Source organism: Maylandia zebra, linkage group LG1, assembly GCF_041146795.1.
Source record: "Maylandia zebra isolate NMK-2024a linkage group LG1, Mzebra_GT3a, whole genome shotgun sequence".
In the NCBI taxonomy this organism is placed as follows: Eukaryota; Metazoa; Chordata; class Actinopteri; order Cichliformes; family Cichlidae; genus Maylandia; species Maylandia zebra.
The window spans coordinates 16,069,290-16,095,203 of record NC_135167.1 but is presented as its reverse complement, the minus strand read 5'-3'; the positions used below and the strand labels follow the sequence as shown (position 1 = coordinate 16,095,203).

Here is a 25,914-nt window from a genome sequence, read left to right as displayed (position 1 = left end):
GAAGGCTGGAGCGGTGCCCCGGACCCTCCAGCGAAGGCGGACGAAGGCTGGAGCGGTGCCCCGGACCCTCCAGCGAAGGCAGACGAAGGCTGGAGCGGTGCCCCGGACCCTCCAGCGAAGGCGGACAAAGGCTGGAGCGGTGCCTCGGACCCTCCAGCGAAGACAAACGAAGGCTGAAGCGGTGCCTCGGACCCTCCAGCGAAGGCAGACGAAGGCTGGAGCGGTGCCTCGGACCCTCCAGCGAAGACAAATGAAGGCTGAAGCGGTGCCTCGGACCCTCCAGCGAAGGCAGACAAAGGCTGGAGCGGTGCCTCGGACCCTCCAGCGAAGACAAACGAAGGCTGAAGCGGTCCCTCCAACGGACCCTCCAGCGAAGACGGACGAAGCTGATGAAGGCTGGAGCGGTTCCACTGACCCTCCAGCAGACGACGAAGGCTGGAGCGGTCCCTCGGACCCTCCAGCGAAGGCAGATGAAGACTGGAGCGGTCCCTCGGACCCTCCAGCGAAGGCGAATGAAGGCTGGAGCGGTCCCACGGACCCTCCAGCAGACGACAAAGGCTGGGGCGGTCCTCGGACCCCCCCAGCGAAGGCAATCCCGGACGAGCCCCCATATGTTACACCCCGGCCTAGGCAACCGGGGTGCAACGTAGAGAAACAAAGATACGGAAAATAGAACCACGAAGGCCCTCCACCAAAATCCCAAAACGAAGGTGTCTCAAACGAAAATATTAACAAACCCATTCACAACTATTTACAACAGACTATTTATTTACAACAAACACACCAAACTATTTACAACACGGGGGAGATCGCGACCATGACACACTGAAACACAGGGTTTAAATACATAGAGGGAGCAATTAGGGAATGGACCACAGGAGGGAAACACAGCTGGGGCAAATTAGAACTGACGAGACAGGGAAAACGTAAACTGAACACACTAAGATAACACAGACTTTCAAAGTAAAGCAGGAAATACATAACAGTCACGCAAAAACAAAACACTGACACACCGAAACGTAACAGCACTTATAAATAAGGACTCATTAAGTTACAGAAAAAGATCGCCAACATTGTTTCTCTTAGCATCGAAAGACAGAGGCAGAGGATGAGAGCTGGGCAAAAGGAGCACAGGGGAAGAGGGAAATGAAAGAATAGCCAGACAGAGAGCTAAGAGTGCAGAGAAAGAAAAAAATAAAGGCAAGCATGAAAAAGAGTGAAAGGTGGAGGCAATGGAATGAGAAGAGGGGTTAAGAGCTGCAGAAGACCTGCAGTAAACCTTCATTAAAATGATCAACAAAGCTCATTTCGTATAATCAGAGAAAGAAAAAATACATTCAGATCTGAAGATAACAGTAGTTACACTGTCACAGATAACAGTCTATATTTCATAAAAAACATTAAGCTGAGTATTTACGTAACCAGTGGCTGGTAAAAGAAGAGTAACAATATGAAACCAAGTATGGAAAACAACAGAAATGTATATGATTTTTAAATACATCGTGAATATTTAAGCATCACCAGGTGCATGGACACCTCATGCCTGGACTACTTATCCAAAGGCCTCTGTAACTCCATATCCAGTTTTCCAGTATTCTTAAACAATACTATAAAGATTCCCTCCAATAGGACTGTAGACGACGGCAAGGCTGGAATATGTGCACAGGGACTTCACAACACTTCTTTGCATCTATTTTTACTTCTATATTGACTAGAGACTAACTTTTACCTGGTGGACATGACATAAAACTTTAAACTGGATCAGCTCATGTTTTACACAGACAGGTGATTTGTGCACTGTGTCCAGCACGCTCTCCCAAAGTTCCTCTGAGATCTCCTCTCACAGATTATCGGAGAAAAAGAAAATGTATGAAGATTTATGACATCCCTTTCACTGTCTTTAAAAGTACATCCACAGATATATCAGCGTGTAATACAGGAAACTGAGGAAATCTACTGCCGACAACACTGCTGATTGGGTAATCTTGCTTTTACAGTATGGTTAGCTCGTATTTTTTTTCTTTCTCTGTGGTCTATATAGTTCAAGTTATGACAACATTAGAATTAAAACGTGCTTCAGTTATAAAATAAAACTTCAACTTAATTCTCCAGTAAAGTGTAGTACCTCCCACAGATGGGCCTGAAGTAATCAATTCTCAATGAACTGAAACCATTTGCTACATGAATCTGTACCTTTTATATGATGTCTTTAGGCAACTATTTTTTTGTTACATTTCTATAATATGTCCTTACACTGCCTAATTTTAGGACCTGACTCCCAGAAATTGCCTTTTCCCCACAAAGGTCATTAAACCTTCAAGATCATGAATAGGTTTGCAATTTCAGAGCACTCACATTTTTGGGCTTACGCTTGTAAGAAGTCATTTTTCATGCTCCTGTTTCACCAAACCAGAGGCGTATTAGGTTTGGCGCTTCTGAATTGATCAAAGGGATTTCTAGTCAAAGTAGTATAAACAAAATCACTGACATTTCTCCATCTGTAGTCAAGGATGGATAGCAAAGTCATAGGGTAACAAAGCTGGTAGGTTATTCGAATAATAAACATGATAAATCACTTCCTGCCATTATATGTTTTTATTTTTTTGTACTGTACTATTATTTTTATAGTATCTGAATTTAAATTAAAAAAATTGAGAGGTTTATACAGATTATTATCAGCATGGAGTTCTCTGAATGTTTCACATTTAACTAATATGCATCTGCTACTGATGCCAGTCCATTAAGAGTTACACCTTAGTTACACCTACTGTAGGAGTAGTCTAAGCTTGGAAAGAAAAGCGTCTGGACTTCTTTAAGTTGCTTGAAGACGTTTCACCTGTTATCCGAGAAGCTCCCTCAGTTCTAAGGTCAAATGGTGGAGAGTCCCAGATTTCAGAATCAGAATCAGAATCAGAATCAGAATGGGGTTTATTGCCAAATGTTGAGCAGGTTTACAACATTAGGAAATTGCTGCGGTGCTTCAGTGCAAACATAGTGTCATAAATAGCACTTAAATAGACATGGAAAAAAATAAAAGTAGGGATAAGAATTAAAAGTGCTACGTGGGAAGATATGTGCATGAGATATACATGAGATATATACATGAGAATAAGAATTAAGAGTGCTACGTTGAAAGATATATACATGAGTGCAGGTGGTGATCAGTGCCAAACATGGAATGATGCAGTGAACACAGCGTAGGGTCATGTGTTAGTGGTGGGAACAGTCATATGGTTATTGTTCATGTGTCCAACAGCAGAGGGGAAGAAACTGTTCTTATGGCGAGAGGTTCTGGTGCGAATGGACCGGAGCCTCCTGCCTGAGGGGAGCAGGTCAAACAGACTGTGTCCAGGGTGAGAAGGGTCAGCTGAGATCCGAGCTGCACGCCGCAATGTCCTGGAGGTGTACAGGTCCTGCAAAGATGGGAGTCTGCAGCCAATCACCTTCTCAGCAGAGCGCACAACACGCTGCAGTCTCTGTTTGTCCCTGATAGTGGCTCCAGCGTACCACACGGTGATGGAGGAGGTGAGGATGGACTCGATGATTGCAGTGTAGAACTGCATCATCGTCCGTGTTGGCAGGTTGAATTTCTTCAGCTGCCTCAGGAAGTACATCCTCTGCTGGGCTTTCTTGATGACGGAGGTGATGGTGGGCTCCCACTTCAGGTCCTGGGTGATGGTGGTACCCAGGAAGCGGAATGAGTCCACAGAGGTGATGGGGGTGTCAGTCAGGATGATGGGGGGGAGTGGGGCTGTGTGCTTCCTGAAGTCCACAATAATCTCCACTGTCTTCTGGGCATTCAGCACCAGGTTGTTGTGGCTGCACCAGGACACCAGACGTTCAACCTCCCTCCTGTAGGCAGACTCGTCCCCGTCCGAGATGAGTCCAATAACGGTGGTGTCATCTGCAAACTTGATTAGCTTGACAGACTGGTGGGTGGAGGTGCAGCAGTTGGTGTACAGGGAGAAGAGCAGAGGAGAAAGAACACAGCCCTGAGGGGAGCCGGTGCTGATGGTCCGGGAGTCCGAGACATTCTTTCCCAGCCTCACATGCTGCTTCCTGTCCGTCAGGAAGTCAGTGATCCACCGGCAGATGGGATCAGGCACATTCATCTGGGAAAGCTTGTCTCGGAGATGGTCTGGAAGGATGGTGTTGAAGGCAGAGCTGAAGTCCACAAACAGGATCCTGGCGTAGGTTCCTGGGGAGTCCAGATGCTGCAGGATGAAGTGTAGGGCCATGTTGATGGCGTCGTCTACAGACCTGTTGGCTCTATATGCAAACTGCAGGGGGTCCAGGAGGGGGGCCGTGAGGGTCCTGAGATGGGAGAGAACTAGGCGCTCAAAAGACTTCATGACCACAGATGTCAGAGCCACGGGTCTGTAGTCATTTAAGCCCTATGGGAGTGTCCCCCCAAGAGCGACATGGACCCCCTAATGATCCTCTACCTAATCACATGAGCCAAGGTGTGAAAATGGGTGTAGGTCACAACCTAGCCCCAAACCTGGCCCGACCCTATCATGTGATTTCCTGAGGTCAAAAGGCCCAGAATGTGAGTGTGTGTTATGGCGTCTGAGAAGGGATCTCAAAACTGAATTATAGATGGCAGACAGCTGGTGTCGTAAGCCACCGGCTCTGTTCAAAGATGGTCATTCACAGTGGATATTCAATTCAATTTTCAATTCAATTTTATTTATATAGTGCCAAATCACAACAACAGTTGCCTCAAGGTGCTTTATATTGTAAGATAGACCTACAATAATACATTCAGAGAAAAAAAACCAACAATCATATGACCCCTGTGAGCAAGCACTATGGCGACAGTGGGAAGGAAAGACTCTCTTTTAACAGGAAGAAACCTCCAGCAGAACCAGGCTCAGGGAGGGGCGGGGCCATCTGCTGCGACCGGTTGGGCTTCTTTCAGCTCCTTAGACTACGATGACCTGGATGACTGAGAACTTTACAGACATACTGTAAGACTAAATGCTACTTGAAAGAACAGATGCATGCAGATACACACCCCCTCCATCATACACAGGCACAGGCCACACATTCGAATACATAACATCTTAAATTTAGAACACCAACCCCTCCCCACAAACCATTAATATGTAGCTGGCAAAAATTGCATGACTAATAAAGTAGAGGAAGAAAGTTTGGTCAGTTTATTTGTATAACCTACTATCAAATGTTAAAGTCCAAAGCCCTTTCGGAGCTGTGATACCATTAGCACACAGCAATCAACAACACAAATAACTGGATGTTTTTGCTACCTTGTGTCTTCCTGACCCTGTTTCTGTCAATCAATCTTTTTTTTGCCAGTTCGACCTCACTCAACAGGTAGTTTTCAACCCAGTAAAGCACAGTGGACCGAAAACTGGGACCAGCTATTGGATTATCCATCACATAATCTTACAAATTAGACTAAGTTTCAAATACCATCATAGTTGAGGTGTACAAACAGTTTAACATATTCACTTGTCTGCAGCAATAAAGTTTTGTCTCTGAAACGAATACGAGGTGTGGAATTGCATAATATGACCAATTCTGTGCGTGTGTGTGTGTGTGTGTGTTTTTGTGGGTATGTGTATGTGTGACAGCTAGTCAACCTGACATTCAACTTGCCAGCTAGCAGACAGGAACATGAAACAGGAAATTGCTTTTGGGACAGCCAATCAGAAAATGCTCTCTGTAAACAGGAAGAATCCATCAGAGTAGTCTTGTCAGGTGTCAGTCATTTTAACAATGACCTGTTTTCATGCCTCAGTGAAAATGTCAGTCATCACTTAATCCCACCTCTGGAGAAAAGTACTTAGGATTGTATTAGGTTGTGCACGGCAAAACCCTTTCCATTTTATTTTAGGTCTTTTTTTAAATCATGTGGGTGGTATAACTGAAATATCTCTTGGTTTATTCCCAATTTGGGAACTTTGTTGTACACATCTAGGTTTCTGTGTTTTGCTATATAGCTGAAAACATTTTTTTGAGATGGTGCATATTTTCCCATATGGAAAAGAAATAGTAAAAACTTATATGTGATTACTCATGGCCACTTTCATGAGTAAATCATATAAGGCTTACATGATTTACTCATGAAAGTGGCCACTTTCTCATTACTTTCATATATTGTTTTAGTAAGTATCCAAAACATACAAGTTTCATTATATAATTTTTCAAGGGATCTTATATCTGTTTTCACTCTTATATGCTTTTCATACAAGTTTCACACAAGACAGATACAAACTTTATAAGATTTATATATATATATATATATATATATATATATATATATATAAATCTTATAAAGTTTGTATATATATATATATATATATATATATATATATATATATATATATATATATATATAAAAATATCTTTTCCATATGGGTTCACAGCCTGTTGCGGTGGCTCATTAGACAAATCACCAAGTTACCTCAATCTTTACTGCAGGAGTTTTTCTTTTAAGTAAGTATGACGGAGATGTTAAACCCTAATCAGAGCAGTCAAGACAAAAGTGCTTAGTTCTTGCAGTCTCCATTTTCCATGTAACAAAATGTTGGGTGCACTCTCTACTACTCTTCCTTATCTTGCCCCTGCATTGCAGAGGGTGGGCTGACAGTGGTCCTTGAATGTTATACTGTCAGAGCCAAGCTGTGTGTATGCATGTGTGCACTTGACTGTGTGTAATCTGTCAGAGCCTAGAGAAACAATCAACAGCTCACCCTGTCAGAGAGCCACTTAAGACCTGACAAAAAACACACACGTGTGCACACGCACACACACAAATGGTATCATGAGAATGCCAGGGTTGACGCGCGCTGCTCGACTGGTGACGGCACTAAATGCACAATTATTCTCCATTCCTTTTGTTTTCATCCAGTGCTATTGTCTCTGCCTCTTTCACTCCTCTTATTTATCTGTCGACCTATTCATTCAATTACTTTGCAAGCAGTAGCACAATCACAAAGCATTTTCTACACATGGAACACATCAGTTACAGTTAGGAGAACATGAGAAAAAGAAAGAATCCTCTAAAAGCAATCTCTTGCAATTGGTTTTATTATTTGGAAAATATTTTTAATGATTAATATTCTGAAGTTGTATTGTTGTGTCTAAACAACACTATCGAAAGAACTTGCATACAAAAATACCCACTATTGATGCAAATGCTGCTAACAAAGCATTGCAGGATTTTGGTTTTTGGTGTTTATGTAACACCAAAAATGTATCACAGATGTCAAATCCCTTTCAAATCAAAGTAATTGCTCTTTCTGAAGAAGAAAGCAACCTGGGATAATCTACGCTAACAGAGACGAGAATATGTATGTTTTGTTTCAATCATGTCTAAAAATTTAGAGTTTACTAATGTCTAATTAGGCTTTGCTTCCAGGCATGTCTGTTGTTATTACTGACAGAGGCCAAACAACTTCATACTTTCCCCTCTCTTGATTTCCCAGCACTTACAACCTGGAAACAAGTTCCCCATCCCTAACCATTAAGCTTCTCTCACCTTTGCACAAACATATTGAAGCCTCCACTGGATGCGTGTGATATTTCAAACAAACCAACATGACTTCCAACAGTGCTCTAAATTTAAAAAGCAGAGCGTTTTGTGGCACAGCAGAGTGCAAATTTTCAAACTCAACTACACAAAAAAATGGGAGCAAAAACACAACTATTTATCACCTTGCCTATGGGATTTGAATAAATCAGGAAAATCAACAGGACTCCTGTGTGGGTAATCAATCAGCGGTTGTATCTGTCCTCCCAAACAACATCATTAGTCCCCTTTTAAAATTAAAAGCCATTCTTGAAAGTACTCTTGTTAGAGAAAATTGGAGTGAAAACAACAACTGTTCTCTTCAGTGTAAGCAAATCAGATAACTGAACAATAGTCTCTGGGTTGCTAATTCTTGGAATGAAGCATCTGCCTAATTTATAGAACATCAATGTCCACTTTGTTTACATCTATGCTACACTCTTTCTTTCACTGCTCAAAATAAAATAAAAAAACACATAAAAGATGACAATACCACTAAAGCTTTAAGTGTCAGTGATGATTGTGTGTGCCTCTGTTTTCATTATATATTTACCGCTCGACACATGGTGCCTCAGTCATGCTGATTTGTACAAAGACCCCTGCGTTATCTGGCTCATCATTGCAATCTGTGTGTGAGATGTGTCTTACCATATGCTTGGTGCTTCTGTCCCGCTGATTTCCAGGAAGTCATATTTGTCCTCTAATAAGAAGTCATTGAAGACGAGAGCTATGGTGTCCCCGGGCTCAGCAAGGATTGACCACGTACAGTCCAGGTTGTTGTCGTACTCTGCTGGGTATCCAGGGCTGGTTATTGAACCCGCGGTGCCTCGTAACGTACCGCCACACGCTCCCTCGGCTGGTTAGAAACAGATGAAACGAATGCTATTTTTATTATTTCATATACTGATTTTGTAACTTAACTTCTTGGCCTTCTTGGGTTGGCTTATCATTTATTTCATGTTTTTTGTGTCAATAAAGTTTTCACACATTAAAAACCACACTTTTTGACACATGCCTCTCTAACATTAGCAGACAAATAAACACAATGCACACACTATGAGCTGAGATAAATACAGTATTGTCATTATCACATCATCACTATGATTTAGATCATCTGTTAATTTTCATTCACAACTACTCATTTAGTAAACCCTCAATAGAGCTATTCAACCATCTACTCACTCTAATGGAAGACATATGAACAGATCTGTTCTTGTCTGTAGACTAATGAACCATTAAAGGGGCTTTACTTAAGGATGTTGGGCACCATCTGGTTGATACAGTAGTTTGTGATGTAATTTGAGGCAGACTTTTCTGTGCATTGGAAGCAATCAATACACAGGGGCTCTCATCTTCTGGCTAATGACCCTTATGTCAAGTTTCTTCAGTTCTCATGATCTTAGCGATGTGATTTTTTTTTCTCATCTTTTACTTTCATGGCTATAATTGGTGAACAGTTTTTCATTTCCTTCAATCGGAGCTTAGTTCAGTTCAAATGAAAGAACTGAAAGACTCCAATGGAGACAATGGAAAGTACATACAGTTTACTTTTGAACTTAGCTTTGGGTCATGATTATGTGAAAGGTATCTTGTCAGTTTCATTTAAGTAAAAAGAATGGTTTCCATCTTCTAAACTGTATTTACTGCAAGTCCTTTGAACGGCATTACTAAAAAATTTCTAGAAGCAATATCAATGAATTGAAAATGGAAAGAAAGAAAGAAAAAATGTCTTGCCTCTGCAAAAAGGCGATGGGAAGTCCCATTGTGCTCCACTTCCAGGCGATACGATGCATGTGAGGATACTGTGTCCTTCCAATACAAACCCTGACTCACAGCTGTATCGGATTTTATCCCCCATGTTGTACCGCGAGCCATGAATGACTCCATTTGGAATGAGACCAGGGGTGCCACATGTATGACTCGGCAGCACTGAAACAAAGAGAAGAGCAGACAGAGAAAATCGTTTATTACCTCCAAAATATCCATTAATTTAACTATTTGTTATAGTGAAAAATAACCAACCAAGAAGTTCTTGCAGTATTTTTTAATATTCGAGTGTTAGTGTGAACTACAAACTTTTTGGCTTGTTACCACATAAAACAGCTCAACTATAGATCTATTAGTCAGTCAGGGTTACTGAGCAATTTGTGTTTACTTTGAAGCGGTAAAAATATCCAGTACAAAATAAGCAAAATGCTTTGAGTTCAGCATTTCGCTTTTATTTGTCTTAATCAGTTAATTATTAAATATACTATATTTTACAGTCAACCTAATTACCCACACAAAATGACACATATTGTATGTATGTTTGGTTTTCCCAGGAAACCTAAAAATATGCTAAAGTGACTGCGTGGTATTGAGATGTCTGGCAAGCATTTTGCCTCCAATGTGCATCTGTTGCTGCGCGTTCTTAGATGACACAGCTCTACAGTGGGAGAAGCTACAGGCAGTTCATGGTATAACTAGGCCAAAATCAACTATGACTGTAGCCAACACGCCTTAGCTTCACAGAAGGGGCAGCAACACAGTGGCTGTAGTTCAACCTGGACAAATTCCACTGTATCTAACCCTGGTGTATGCTGTGTGTTATGTGTACTTGTATAACTGGAGCATGTTAACTTGCTGGGTGTGTAATGTCTGTTCGTAATGTGCATCCAAATGGCTTTTATGTGTATCTGTCTATGGGCATGCACTGTGCAGTGTGTTTATGTGTAAGGGGTGTTGAGTAAGTCAATCTGTGTGTTTGTGTACGCTGTTCCAGTTAAATGCTAGCATGGTAATTAGACAAAGCTTCACCATGAGACCCTGTGAACTAGGACACTGAGAAAGGGGAAGGGATGGGGTGAGAGGAAGACAAAGAGAGCAAGAAGAGGAGAAAAAGAGAGAAAGAGAAAGCTACAGACAAGAGAAGAGGGAGTAGGAGAAAGACTAGTGATATAATGAAGGAGAAGGAGTAAATGGGAAGAGAGCGGTGGGGAGGAGGAGGTTGGAAAAGAAGAGGAGACTCCAGTCACACAGCAAAACAGAGAGGTGAACTAATTGCAGTGGGGTCCAAACATGTATAATTTACTATAATTGACTCATTATTTGGATTGTATGAAGTCATGCATCAGAGACAAGTTACTTGCACTCAGCTGACCATTCTGTCCTCTGCACAAACATCCACCCTGCTCTGTTTGAATACGGTGAGGCACAAAACCAAATCCAAAGCCCAAGCTAAATCACTGACTCAAGGACAGGTTGAAGGAGTGAAAGAAGAATGGGGAAAAAAAGCAAAAAAAAAAAAAGAAAGAATCATGTGTTCAAGCCAAGTCATTAGTCACAGTTATGTGACTGTAGAGTTCTGTGTCTGCCAAGCTGTCATGTTAAAAAAAGAAAGAAAGAAAAATACCTGCCTCATGCTCAAAGGGTTTCCCTCATATAGACAAATCAGAGTGTCCTAAGGCCTAAGTATCCTTGTTAACACACTTGATGTTTTGATATTTTATCATCAAACACCAAGTGTGGTGGTTTAACTATCATGTCATCTCCTAAAATTAAATTTTAGGTGTGATTTGGGAATCACAGAAAACCATTTGCACATTCACACCTATTTAAAATCACCAGTTAACCTAACTCCACTATTTTATGTATTTGGACATGTGGAAGGAAGCCGGAATACCTGATAGAAGCCACGCAGACACTGGCAGAACATGCAATCTATACACAGAAAGACCCCAGCCCGATGGTGGACTCAAACTCAGGACCTTGCTATGAGGTAACAGTGCTAATGTCGTATATATATTTGGTAGATCCTGCACTGTATTGTGACTTGTGTGTGACTTGGGCTTGAAGTTGTGTTGTACGCCACATCCCCACTGAGTTCCTGATGAAGGCTCTTAGGGTCCTGTTGATCTTGTATAGTTCCAGGCATTCCAGGATCCAGGTGTGGGGCATCGAGTCATTGACCTTCTTGTAATCAATCCAGTCAGGGCACAGGTTGGTCAGCCTAGTCTTGCAGTCTCGGGCGACTGCCTGGTCTACCAGTAGCTGGTGTTTTGCGAGCAAGATGTTAATGATAACCAAGTGGCTGGCCTAGTATACAGCTGAGCTGATACTGTGCTGAGTATGGTCTGGAAGTACCAATATCAAAATGGAATACACCCCCAAAGGTGGTTGAGAATAACCAAGCTAGAATCCTGTGGGACTTCCAGATACAGATAGAGATACAGATAGAGAAACTGCTGATGAGTAGTGGTGGTAGCAGGTGAGTAGCAGTGGTGGACAAGCAGAGGAAGATGGCCATAGTGATCAATATAGCACACCAAGTGATGGCAACATCAGGAAGTGTGAACACAAGAAGGTCAAGAAACCAAGGATTGAGAGCAAGAGAAGATATGACTGGTGAATGTGTTAACTGGAACACTAGGAGCAGTGACCGCCCAAAATGGGTGATGGCCTTAGGAGAATGATATATGAGATCTCTATCCAGAAGGGTGCAGACCTGAGACTAGGCATATATTAGGGAGAAATTTTACATTTTCCCCTCAAAGTTGATGTGTTAGAAGCAGGAAAAATGAGCAAGCATAACAATGAGTGAGTTTGACATGGGTCAAATTGTGATGGCAGATGACTGGGTCAGAGCAACTCCAAAACTTTAGCGCTTGTAAGATGATCCCTGTCTGCAGTGGCCAGTATCTATCAAACCCAAGGGGAGCATTGGCTGACCCGTGCGGTGTGATCCAACAAACGAGCTACTGTAGCTCAATTAACTGAAAAACATGATGTTTGTTTTGATAGAAAGATGTCAGGACACACAGCGCATCGCAGTTTGTTGTGTATAGGGGTGCATAGTCCCAGCTGGGTACAGAGTGCCCATGCTGACTCCTGTCAACTGCCAGAAACTCCAACAATAAGCATGTGAGCATCAGAAATAGACCAGGAGAGGAATACATCATGTGGCTTATCGGGAATGTGTGCATCACTTTCCTGGAGAACGCCCGGCACCAAGACACACTGTGAAAAGAAAGCAGCCTGTCCATACTTGATGGGTCATGGCTTTTGTGGCAGCAAAAGGTGGGCCCACATATATGAGTCATAGATAGGTGGTAAGTTGATAAGTTAGCTATTTTTAATTCAGAGGAACAAATGGCTGTTTATTTGCCACTAACAATCAGGACTAGTTTGGGGATATTCCACATTAATTACAATGTAAATCAAGTCTGCAATAAAAGCTGTGTGCACAACTTCTTGATTTGTTTGGCATGTTTTTAATCAGACTTGTTTAGCTCTGACCTCGTGCCTGGGAAAGTTCAAATTACCCATTTGTAGTTGCATTCAGCAGCATAATCACATTGATTACTTAATATTGGACGGCTCCATGGTTAAAAATTGCAATTATCTAGAATTTGAGGTCATTGGGATTTATTTATTTATCATTAATTTATGGTGAACACATAGTGGTGTTTTGCATAATAAGTAATCACAACAGCACGAGAATTAGCACCTTGCAGTTGTGTGTCTCTGCCAACCAGTCAAGTTGCAGTTTTCATCTATAATCATGTACTCTGCTATCCAATTGGTATGTCAGTGTCATCTAAATATATACTACTGCACTCACACCATTGTCTGAGGGAGTTTTTTTTAAAGATAAATATACATAAATATACAAGAAAAGCAACAAAGTGCTCCGGGAGAGAAAAAGCTAAAGTCCCAACTAGAAACTTGATTGGCAGATTGGATCCCACTCCATGTGGTAATGGGGAAGAAGTTCATTCCACCAGTCATCACTGGAAACTTACTACCTATTTGTATGTCTGTTGACAAAGTAAGAATAAGGGGACCCAAATCTTTTAATGTAGATCAATAAAATTAAAGTTGAAGACTTGATTTAAGCTTAGAGGAAAACCAGATTAAAGTTACAGGAATGGTCAGCGTAATCATGAGAATGAATGCATTGTAATGTCCTCTGAAGTCATGGAAAGATGACTGCGTACAAGTGAACGTGCTTGTGTGTGCTTATGTGAGATTCTCCTGAAAGTGACTGATGGTGCTCCTCTGTTGTGCTCGTCCCTTCCAGCCCTTTACAGCCTTAGGGCAGGTCAGTGTGTTGCTATAGCAACTCTTCGCAAGGGCAACATTTCAGTATTGATGAAAAGGTGACGCGAGGTTTAGACACGCAAAATGAGTGAATGAAAAAAGAACGAATAGAGGATGGAAGAGAAAGAGTTGGGAGGGGAAGAACAAGTTGTGTTAAAAGGGAAAGAACAAATGAAGGGTTACGGAAGTAAACAATGACAGCCAGAAGGAATGAGGAAGTGAAAGAGACAGGAAGCGGTGCATGAGAGAGGTGTTGATAAAGCCTTTTGGTAAATCATTAATACACTATTATTATTGTCTTGCAGAATTCTTGAACATAGATATTTGTATCCTACTTTCTGTTTGATCCTTTCTAATTTGTTTTTATTATGTCTGTGTGAATTAAACATTCCCAGAGTGCTTCATCATTAGTTTCTCTTTCTCTATTGCTGCCACAGAAGCACAACAAGATTCTTCTATAGTGGGATACAAATAACATATATGATATACTGTAAATAGGAATGTATATAGATACAATTTTATAGATACCAGTGTTATTATTAAGTATACCTATGGTCCAGTTCTTTATGTATTCTTTTAATTAGGTCTGATTAAATTTTTGTTTGAAAAAAGCAAGGACTAAGATTTTCAATGTTTGCTCATTTTTTTAACATCTTTGAGTCTGAACATATGTGTAGAATCACAGATAAAAAAGATATGTTAGAGATCTATATCTAAAGAGGCTGATGATAGCAAGTACAGAATGGGTTGCTTTCATTAAAATGTCAGTCACAACTAATAAATAAATAAATAAATAGAAAACTGTTAACATCAAGTGGAAAAAAACAGTACAGTACATAATTAATACAATAGATAGAATGATGTCAGAAGATCAAAATGCTATTATTTTGATGTTCTCTGTGAACTGTCAGTAAAAACACGGGGAATACGTGGAAAATGACCCCTACATCTCTGAGACAAACAAAACAACTGGAGTGAAATATATTTGTATCCAGAGCATGTAACTTGCCACGAGCTAATGTTGGAACAGATGTTTTGTCAAATCCAGCTCCTCATACCTGGCAAAAATCACTAATTTCTTGTTTGGTTTCCAGGGGGCTGTAAAGTTAAAACCAAGCGGAACCAGAACAAATGTCAGAGTGTGTGCGCATTTTGCCAAACAGGGATTTGGACAGATGTTAACATTTGAAATATGTTGGGGAAAATTCAACTTTCCACAGAGATTAAAACTTTGGCTTAACTTTTTTTTTTTTTTTTAAATAAAAAGACTTTTTGGACTTTATTTCAACTCAACTCAAAATTCAGGTCAGTTTTAGTTTTGAATCCAAAACACTCCCACAACCTCGGTCACCCAAAGCCTTGTAAGTGAACTTTAGAGAGCAAACTATTCGGTCTAGTATGTCCCTTTGTAAGAAAATGACAATTTCTTCACAGTTAGAAGAAATTGGCTAATTTTAAGGTAATGTTTGCACAATTAACATACAAGCACAATTTTTAGGAAAAGATGCAGATGAAATGTATTTACTGGCCTACTATCCTCTTTTACCACTGAAGAATTCACTTCATGTCTCTGCTGGGACAGTGAGTTCACACTGAAAGCATCTCTCTGTGGGTGCAATCCATAATTCATTAACACCTTTACTCCGTTCCCATGGTGTATATCTATAAATAAATATCATCTCCATACTGTTTTAATCTCTAGTTTTTCATATAAAGTTGTTTCAGTTGGAAAGATGCCAAAGCCCCTGAGCTAAATGAACTCCCCAGCATAGCTAATGTTCCCAAGGCACAAATGTATTAACAGCTTGACTGACACGTAATGCTTTACAGCTCTAACCAAACAAACTGTGATAGGGCTCCTGGCCAATTATGGCCAAGAACCATTGCTAACTGACTGGAGGCCCCTCACCACTCAATGAGCTCTCTCTTAGTTTCAATATTCATCATCTAATGTAGCATTATGGACACCACTAACTCATAATTCAAAGCTATTATTAGGGTGTTTCACATTCTGAGGACACCTTTGCTTGAGCCCTTAGAATTAATTCTCACCCTGTGGTTGTGGGACATGTGGGACTTATTTAAGGGCAGTGTTGGGAAGGTTACTTTTAAAATGTATTCCATTACAGAATACATGCCCCAAAATGTATTCTGTAACCTATTCCGTTACGTTACTCAATGACAGTAACGTATTCTGAATACTTTGGATTACTTAATATATTGTGGCGAGTTCAGACAAGGAGGAGACGGAGGTATCAACAAATTTCCCACGTGTGGGACTAATAAAGGTTATCTTATCTTATCTTATCGTTTGGTCTTGCTTCCCGTGAGCTAGCCAGGGAGCACAGCCGTTTATTACATTTGCAGAAGAACACACTGCCACTAGCTAACTGCTCAGCGCGGCAACCACTGTCACTACCCGAGAGGGGTGGCGCAAGATGGCGTGTTGAGCAGTCGCACGAATTAGGAGCTCGTTGAACTTGTCCCAGAATTTACTTTGTGTTCGTTATTGTTTCCACTCGAAAGTAGTAAAATGACTGCCCCAAGTATAGTTAAACCTGCTAAATTCAAACTCGACCTCAAAAAACAAGAAACAACATCGCCATGTGATGGAAAGGAAGACCGCAGAGAAGGAACGGATCATGACTACGTAGCAATGGACGTAGCAGTGATGAGCAAAAGGGAACGGGGCAACGATTCGGTTCCATCTACACCTTGTAAGAAGCCTGCAGAAAAGAAAGCTAAGTCAGCAGAGATAAGTGAAAGTGACGAAGTCTCCAATGCTACTATATTGAAAGCGATTCTAAACCTTGAAAAAAGAGTGGACGAGCAGCTAGCTGACCTGAGTGTGCAATGCAAGCAAGCTAGTACGATGCTAGCCAGCCTAGCCAAAGCGGTTCAGTTCAACTCGGAGGAGGTGAAAGAATGTAAACAAAAGGTTAGAGAGTTGGAGAGACGAAACGAGCAGTTGACCAAAGATAACTACGATCTCAAGGAGAGAGTGAGAGAGCAAGAAAGGTACAAAATGAGGTGGTGCCTCCGGATTAAAGGATTAGAAGAGAAAAGAGATGAAGATGTCAGATCGCTGGTTATTGGAATTCTTGGCAAGATCGCACCTGATATGATATCAAAGCTTGAAGAATCTGTGGATGTGGTGCATAGAGTTGGGAAGAAGATTGAGAACAAGGTCCGACATATCATCATTCTGTTTGCTCTAAGACACGTGAAAGAGGAGATTTGGCGTCGCACCAAAGATTCGGCTGTCTGTAAGAACGGGGGTTTCCACTTCGCTGAGGTACTGCCGCGGGAGGACTGGGAAGAGAGGAGGCGGCTGTGGCCGCAAATTGAACAAGCCAGACGGGCTGGGAAACGGGCCTTTTTCCGGGGTCCTCATGGATACATCGAAGGACGGAGGATCGTTGACGTTGAATGAAAGACTTGATGTAAGACTGTATACAGTGGAATATTATTAATGGGACAAAAGAGTTCTACTTAAAGTTAAAGGTTATTAGTCACTGAGTTGGTGACAAGTGTTACAATTTAAACTCATATTTATATATTTTTCTTTTCTTTTTTAAAAAAAAGAAGTTATTTTCTTAGCATATTCTTATTATGGTTCACTCAAAAATTTCTTTTGGTTCATTAAACGTTCGGGGTTTGAAGGAAATTGTTAAGAGAAAGGCACTTTTTTTATTTTGCAAGGGGCAAAAATGTCATTGTCTGTTTTTACAAGAAACTCACTCTGTGAATGCCGATGCTACCTTTTGGGCTAATCAGTGGGGAGACAAGATTCTTTTCAGTCATGGATCTAACAGATCTGGAGGTGTGGCGATTTGTTTTAATAAGTTCCCAGGGGAGATTATAACATATAAAGCTGATAGTGAGGGTCATTGGTTAACTGCAGTCTTGAAGAGCGAAGGTATATTTCTAATTGTTACAAATCTTTATGGACATAATAATGAGGGTCAAAATAAAAGTCTATTGGAAAATCTAACAAATGTTATTTCAGAGTTTAAAGTTATGTACCCCACAGATTACATCCTAGTAGGAGGAGACTGGAACATGACACCAGATGAATGGATGGACAGATGGCCTCCTCGCTTAGGAAGGAGGCAACAGAATAACATTATTGAGAACTTTTCTAGTGATAATAATTTTACAGACATTTGGAGAAGTTTGAATCCTGGAGTTAAGAATTATTCTTGGTTTAAACCTAATGGAGAAAGCAGGTCAAGACTTGATTATTGGTTAGTGAGCGATGACATTTTGAGGTGTACTTCACAATCTAAAATCTCCAAAGCACCCCTTTCTGATCACTGTTTCATTGATCTTGTCTTAGAACCAACAAGAACGAAACGTAGTAGCAGAGGATATTGGAAATTTAATGCCAGCCTTTTAAATAAGGACAGGTTTTTTGATAAAATTAGACATATAATTATAGATATAAAAAATGATGACTCAGTAGTGGGTAATATACAGAAATGGGAATTTGTTAAATTCAAAATCAGAGAATTCACTATAAAATTCTGCAAAGAACTGAACAGGGAAAAACGGGAATATGAAAGTAATTTACTTCGTGAAATAACTCAGTGCTGTAGTAAAGAAAAACTAAACGTGCAAGAGAAGAATAAATTGATGGAGTTACAATCTAAATTGGACGATCTTTACCTAGAGAAAGCCCATGGTGCCTTTATAAGATCGAGAGCCAAGTGGATTGAGGCAGGTGAAAAGAACTCTTCATATTTTAGTAAGCTGGAAAAGTGTAGACAGCAGAGAAATCTAATCTCAAGCTTGTTGATAAATGGGACTGAATGTAAAGATTTCAGAAAGATTGAAAAGGAAGTCTTCACTTTTTATTCCAAATTGTACTCCTCAGAATATTCAGCAGCTGATTCTGATAGTTTCTTTGATAAGATTCATAATCTCATCCCATGTATTGACAAGCCTTTCAAAGATCTGTGTGATTCAGAGTTTAAAATTGAGGAACTGGATTTGGTGGTCATGAAAATGGCATTAAACAAGTCCCCAGGGACAGATGGACTCACTACTAATTTTTATCAATTCTTCTGGAAGGACCTAAGAACTTTATTGTTTGATGCATTAAAGGAATCGATAGAGAAAAGAGAACTGATGCCGAGCATGAAACAAGGGTTGATAACCCTGATTCCTAAATCGGGCAAGGATAAAAGAATTTTAGACAATTTAAGACCCATCACCTTACTAAACACTGACTATAAGATCCTGTCTGGAGCTGTAGCTGAGAGGCTAAAGAAAGGCATCTCAAACATCATCAGTGAAACACAATCAGGTTTTTTGAAAGGAAGACTAATTCATAACAATATTAGGCTGGTCTTGGATCTCCTTGAATACAGTGAATTAATCCAAGAGAGAGGATACATCCTGTTCTTGGATTTTTACAAAGCTTTTGACTCAGTTGAACATACGTTCATATTAAAAACTCTGCAGTCTTTTGGTTTTGGAGAGGAATTTGTCAATGTTATAGAGATGCTATATAATGACATTAACAGCTCTGTTTTGCTAGAACATGGTACATGTTCAAGGTTTGAGGTTAATAGAGGGATAAGGCAGGGATGTAGCAGCTCACCACTTCTGTTCATCATGGTTGCTGAGCTGTTGTCTATTTTGATTAAAAACAGTCACATTGAGGGGTTAACTGTGATGGGTGAACAGATAATAATCAGTCAGCTCGCAGATGATACCACCCTGTTTCTAAAAAATGAAGACCAGATTCCTTTAGCCTTACAGGCGATCAACCATTTCTCCAAAGCTTCTGGCCTACAGCTGAATATTAATAAATGCGAAATTCTAGCTCTGCATGAGTGTACCCTGCAAGCAATAGATAATATACAGATTAAAAAAGAGGTTAAGTATCTGGGCATTGTAATTTGCAAGGATAAGACATCAACTGAAAATAAGAATATCTGTACCAATATAGAAAAGTGTAAGTCTATTTTAAACAGGTGGCTGCAAAGGGACATAACTCTGTTTGGGAGAATTTTGCTAACCAAAATGGACAGTCTATCCAGACTAATCTATCCAGCCTTTTCTCTGCCCATATCTCCAAAACTAATTAAATCTATAAATAATCTTAATTTTAGGTTCATATGGAGGAACAAATGTCATTATATAAAGAAAAATGATATGATTAAGAATTATGAAGAGGGTGGGGCTAATGCCATTGACTTTGATGTTATGAATGGTGTACTAAAATTGAAATGGTTAAGATCTTTCATTAGGAACAAAAATTCCTTTTGGAACATTATTCCCAGTGTGATTTTTGGCAAAATGGGTGGAATAGACTTTTTGTTACGTTGTGACTTTGATTGCAGTTCGTTACCTGTTAAACTCTCAGCTTTCCATCAGCAGGTCCTTCTCTACTGGAAATTAATCTACAAACATAACTTTACTCCTCACAATACCCCTATATGGAACAACAGGTATATTCGTTTGTGTAGGAAATCTGTGTACGTGGATGAATGGAGATCTAAAGGGATTTGGGCTGTAGCTCATTTTATGGATGATAAAGGGGTCTTATTAAAGCATGAGACGTTTTGTGAGAAATTTGATGTAAGATGTACTGTTAAGAGATATAAATCCCTAGTGAAAGCCATTCCAGTCCCTTTGAGATCAATGATAAAAGAAGATATTGTGCACTCTAAAATTTCTCCTGGACTGAGGCAGCTCTGCATAGCTGGAGTTGAATTTGGTGACAGCAGGTTTACAAACAAAGTGATCAGGAATATTTTGATAAATGAAATTTTCCCTAATCCGGTTAAAAGAAATTATATCCTTAAAGAATTTGAGACCATGGAGGTTAAGGCGATAAGTATATTTCACTTCCTCTTTCCCCTAAAGCAAAAGAGGTTCACTTTAAAATCATTAATGAGGTTTATCCAACCAATGAATTCTTAAGACGGAAATTTAATTTAGATGTGAACGCCTGCACATTTTGTGAAAATGATATTGAAAGTCTGGATCACTTGTTTTTCAACTGTGAATCAGTGCACTCCTTCTGGACTGACATGTGGAGCTGGCTACAGTCCAGGAGAATTCAGTTACCACATTTGACGGTGACAGTAATAAAATTTGGAATACTTGCTGAGAATGCAGATTTTGACCTGTTGATTAGGACGATTTTGTTAATGGGAAAATTTTTTATTCACAAATGCAGATACTTTAAAGCTAAACCATGTATAAACAGATGGCTGAATGAGTTTAGACTCTGGGCTAAATCGCTGAAACTTGTGAATAACAAGAAAGCCCATAAACTTGTTGTTTTATTTAAAGAGTTTAACCTATGTTAAAAAAAACAAAAAACTCCCTATTTTATAATCACGACTGCCCTTTTTTTGCACGTTAGTTTTTGCCTTTGGTTCGAATCCTTCAATGACTGTTCTTTATTTTTGTGCTAACTCTTTTAACTTTGTGCTTATTGTTGTTGTTTTTGGGTTTTTTTTTTGTTCGTTTTGTTTGTTTGTTTGTTTTGCTATAATGCTCAACCGAGGATGTAACATAATCGGATTAATGATGGTGCCTTGTATGTTAAACTGTTGTTTGTAAATAAAGTTTAATTAAAAAAAAAAAAAAAAAAAAAACTGTCACTACCCGATCCGTACCGGAAACCCGATCGGTACCCCGCATGCGCGAAAGGTTTCTACTTCCGGTCGTAGCGTTTTACGATAGTTATGGGTCAGAGTATCTGTTAAGATGTTAAGAATAACAAGTATATCTTAAAATGTTTGCAATAATGAAGCATTTCAGTACAATGTAGACAAAAACGAAAAATAAAGAGAAAGTTACGGATCAGGACTCTCCGATCCTTACTGCGCATGTGTAAAGTCTGACCGTACAAATCGGGTCGACCCGATCCGTACCGCGCATGTGCAGATGTTTTCTTCTTCTTCTGTTCGTTTAATGGCAGTTTACTCCCCAGTGTACGAGGATACCGCCACCTGCTGACCGAGCGAATAAACCCAATTATAAACTGAATTATCGTCATTACAAACGTGTGTTAAATCTGATTTAGCGATAGTCGAGTGTGTTTATGCTTGTCTGTGAGGAGAGGATTGTTGGAATAGTGATGATGATGTGCGCTATCAGTGTCAATTGTCAGTAAACACTTCATCTGGCTGATGAATCTACACGTGAGATATTACAAAGTCTGCATTATTAACTCTGTAATTAGGCGCCATTCTTCTTATTTTACGGCGCTGTTGCTCAATCGGGGGACGCTCTCTGTTGAGGAGAAAAGCATGAATTTCTTTGTATACGGATTATCCATTGTTTAAATGTCCCGGGCAGTCGAAAAGAAGGCAGAGCTGTTGAGAAATGCTAGGAGCTAACTGGGCGCTAACCGCATCATTCAAATATGTCACAAAGAGAGGAAGTGACGTAAGATTTGCGCATGCGGGGTACCGATCGGGTTTCCGGTACGGATCGGGTAGTGATCGGGTAGTGACAACCACAACACACATACTTATTGCTGTAGTAAAGATGATCTAAATACCCAAGAAAGGAGTAAACTTATGGAGTTGCAAACTAAATTAGATCAGCTCTACCTAAATAAAGCAGAAGGAGCTTTTGTGCGTTCACGGGCCAAGTGGATTGAGGAGGGGGAAAGAAATTCTTCATATTTTTTTAATTTAGAAAAGAGCAGACAGAAAAGAAATTTTATATCTTCTCTGTTAATTGATGGCATTGAATGTGACGACCCTAAAATTTTGGAGAATGAAACTTATACATTCTATTCCAATTTATACTCCTCACAGTTCTCCCAAGCAGATTGTGATGTCTTTTTTGATCAAATAGATAATCTGATCCCTAAAATTGATGAATCATTTAAGGAATTATGTGAATCTGACTTCAGAATTGAAGAGTTAGATGCATCTGTTAAGAAAATGGCACTTAATAAATCCCCTGGTCCAGATGGGCTTACAGTTAATTTCTTCCAATTTTTTTGGGAAGACTTACGGGAAATTTTATTCAAAGCTATACTGGCCAGTATTGAAAAGGGAGAATTGATGTCTAGCATGAAACAAGGATTAATTACATTAATTCCTAAACCAAACAAAGATAAACGACAATTGGATAACTTAAGGCCCATAACTTTATTAAATACAGATTATAAAATTTTCTCTAGCTCAGTTGCAACAAGGCTCAAACAAGGGGTTTCAAGTATAATTAGTGAGACACAATCAGGGTTTTTGAAAGACAGGAACATTCATAATAATATCAGATTGGTTTTAGACTTACTGGACTACAATGATCTGATTAGTGATGACAGTTTTATTCTTTTCTTGGACTTTTATAAAGCTTTCGATTCAGTAGAACATCCTTTTATTTTAGAAACACTAACTCGATTTGGATTTGGGGATAAATTTAGGAAGATAATAGATATACTGTATAATGATATAAATAGCTCTGTGTCATTAGGCTATGGCACTGGTAAAAGATTTAGCGTCAAAAGAGGAATTAGGCAAGGGTGTGGAAGCTCTCCGTTGTTGTTCATAATGGTTGTGGAGATGCTCGCAATTCTAATTAAAAACAGCAGCGTTGCCGGAATTGAGATTATGGACAATTCTTTAATAATTAGTCAACTTGCGGATGACACTACTCTTTTCTTAAAAAATGAACATCAGATTCCCCTGGTAAAACAAATAATCACTACATTCTCAAAAGCTTCAGGCTTAAAGTTAAATTTAAATAAATGTGAATTATTGGCATTAAAGGAGTGTAATTCACAATTACTGTACGATATAAAGGTGAAGAAGGAGGTAAAATATTTGGGCATCACAATTTCAAAAGATCACAAAGTCTTAGAAAAAGTAAATATTTTAGATAATGTTGACAAATGTAAGACAATCCTAAATAAGTGGTTACAAAGAGACATCACAATTTTTGGAAGAATATTATTAACCAAAATGGACAGTTTATCTAGATTTATATATCCAGCTTACTCTCTATCAATATCGAATAAAGTTATTAAAACAATTAATAGCTTGAATTTTAATTTTATTTGGAGGAATAAGTGCCATTATATATCTAAAGATGATTTGGTTAAACCATACATTGAAGGCGGTGGAAACGCAATTGATTTTGACATAATGAATGGTGTTTTGAAACTTAAATGGTTAAAATCCTTCCTAAATAATCCACACTCCATTTGGTTTTTTATACCAAGTAAGGTCTTTAACACACTAGGGGGTATCGACTTTCTCCTAAAGTGTGACTTTGAAATTACTAAGCTACCTGCTAAACTCTCTGAATTCCATAAACAGGTCCTTCTTTATTGGAAAATGTTATTTAAACATAATTTCACTCCACATAATAGCCCAATTTGGAACAATAGATATATACTGATGAACAGAAAATCTATTTTTATTCAAGATTGGTTATCAAAAGGTGTTTGGGCAATTGCCCATTTTGTAGATGAGGAAGGACATGTTCTAGGACATCAAGATTTTTGCCAAAAGTTTAATATCCAATGTTCTAAAAGTAAATTTAATCGGGTTATAAAATCCATTCCATTGTCACTTAAAAACATAGTTGTAAATGATATAATATATTCTGACATCTCCCCCAAGTTAAGGCAATTATATATAGATGGTATTCAGTTTTGTGATGTTAAATGCAATAATAAGTTTCTTAGATCTTCATTAGGGAGTCTTTATTCTCCAAATTTACTTAGACGTAATTACATATTAAAAGATTTCCAAAGGGAAGAAATTGAAAAAATAAGAACTGATTATATCACCTTCCCTATCCCTCCTAAAGGGAAAGAAGTCCAATTTAAAATCTTGAATAAAATTTACCCGACAAATAGACTCCTTAGTGATAGATTCAAAATAGAAACGGGTAATTGTGTATTTTGTGAAACAGAAGAGGAGGATTTGGACCATCTATTCTTTTTGTGCAATTTTATACAAATATTTTGGTTGGATTTTCATACCTGGCTTTATTCCAGTGGGATTCAAATTACCCCATTTACCTTAAATATGATAATGTTTGGAGTGTTTTTGAAAGAAAAGAAAGCTAATTATGGTGTTAATGTGTTATTAATCTTGTGTAAGTATTTTATACATAAATGTCGCTTTTTTAAGATTAAACCAACACTGGCTCACTGGAAAAACGACCTAAACCTGTTGGTTAAATCTTTGACTTTAGTTAAAAAGAAAAAGGCTGCTTTTTTTGTTTCCTTTGTAGAAGATTTTGATTTAGTGAGTTAATAATCTGTTAATTTATGTGACCCCATCTTTATATTTTATTTTCACTATATATGAAAGTTGCTAATATGTAAGAAATGTTTATTCTCTGAATCTGTAATATATGGTGCATTTTGTTTGTATGTTTATATTACTAATAAAAAATAAATAAATAAATAAAAAAAACCACAACACACATAGGGCGCCCTCTGACCCCGGAAGGACACACCGTCGCAGCGAGAGGGCGTCACCCGTCACCATGGCAACATACACAAAACATAACTGTACAAGCAGAACCCCGAACAGCCCTGACCCGCTACAATATTATCATGCTTTTTACAACAACGTGAATGTACTATTGCTGTGTGATTTATTACTATTACTGAAGGTCCGCGACTCCGAACTGTAGTAAAGGGACCTCTGACTAATGCTGGGCTCACACTGTGCGATTTTTGGCCCATTTTGAGCCGATTTTTGAGTCGTGCGATCGTTTTGGCGCTCGGCCCGATTTTGGCCTTCATCGTGCGTCGTGCATCGTGTAGTATACGTGGGGTAACGAGAAGCGATTGACACCTCACGACCAGCTCCCGATCATCAATCGCTTGGTCGTGAGGGTGTCACCGCAGTTTGCCACACTGCGCACGCGCAAACACAAATGTCAGCGAAAAAGACGGCGTAGCACGGCAGTGCAGCGTGTGATCTGGACACAAGCGATGGAGGCACAACCTGTAGAACCATCCGAGCCCTTTCGATGTGGCCTCACAAAATTATCACGACCACAACAACCGTGAAAATAGTTGGATCGACACTGCTGCTCAATCACAGCTGCCTGACCAATGTTTTTCATTAGCAATTTAGCAAAGTTGATGGTGGTGGTGTGTCTGTGTGAGTGAAAGACGGAGAGGGAGAGCGAGCGACAGAATTTCTGTTATAACCTTCATTTTTATGGACGCACAGTGTGAGCACTCAGGTCGCATCAGAGCATCGGGCCGTATAGTGTGAGACCCTGCATCGTGACCTATGAACTTCTAACCCCTGCGAGTCAATCGTACAGTTTGAGCAGGAGCTGAATCGCGC

The 25,914-nt window shown here is 39.5% G+C and overlaps 1 protein-coding gene across 1 annotated transcript in view; it reads right to left on the bottom strand.

Annotated features, from left to right (window-relative positions):
- LOC101487496 (CUB and sushi domain-containing protein 1) overlaps positions 1 to 25,914 on the bottom strand; it is a 457,578-nt gene that overhangs the window by 203,166 nt on the left and 228,498 nt on the right. The window contains exons 4-5 of the mRNA XM_024803309.2: positions 9,272 to 9,466; positions 8,186 to 8,393 (exon numbers count right to left, since the gene is read on the bottom strand). Coding sequence (XP_024659077.2) covers positions 8,186 to 8,393; positions 9,272 to 9,466 — 403 coding nt within the window. The remainder of the gene's footprint in view (positions 1 to 8,185; positions 8,394 to 9,271; positions 9,467 to 25,914) is intronic.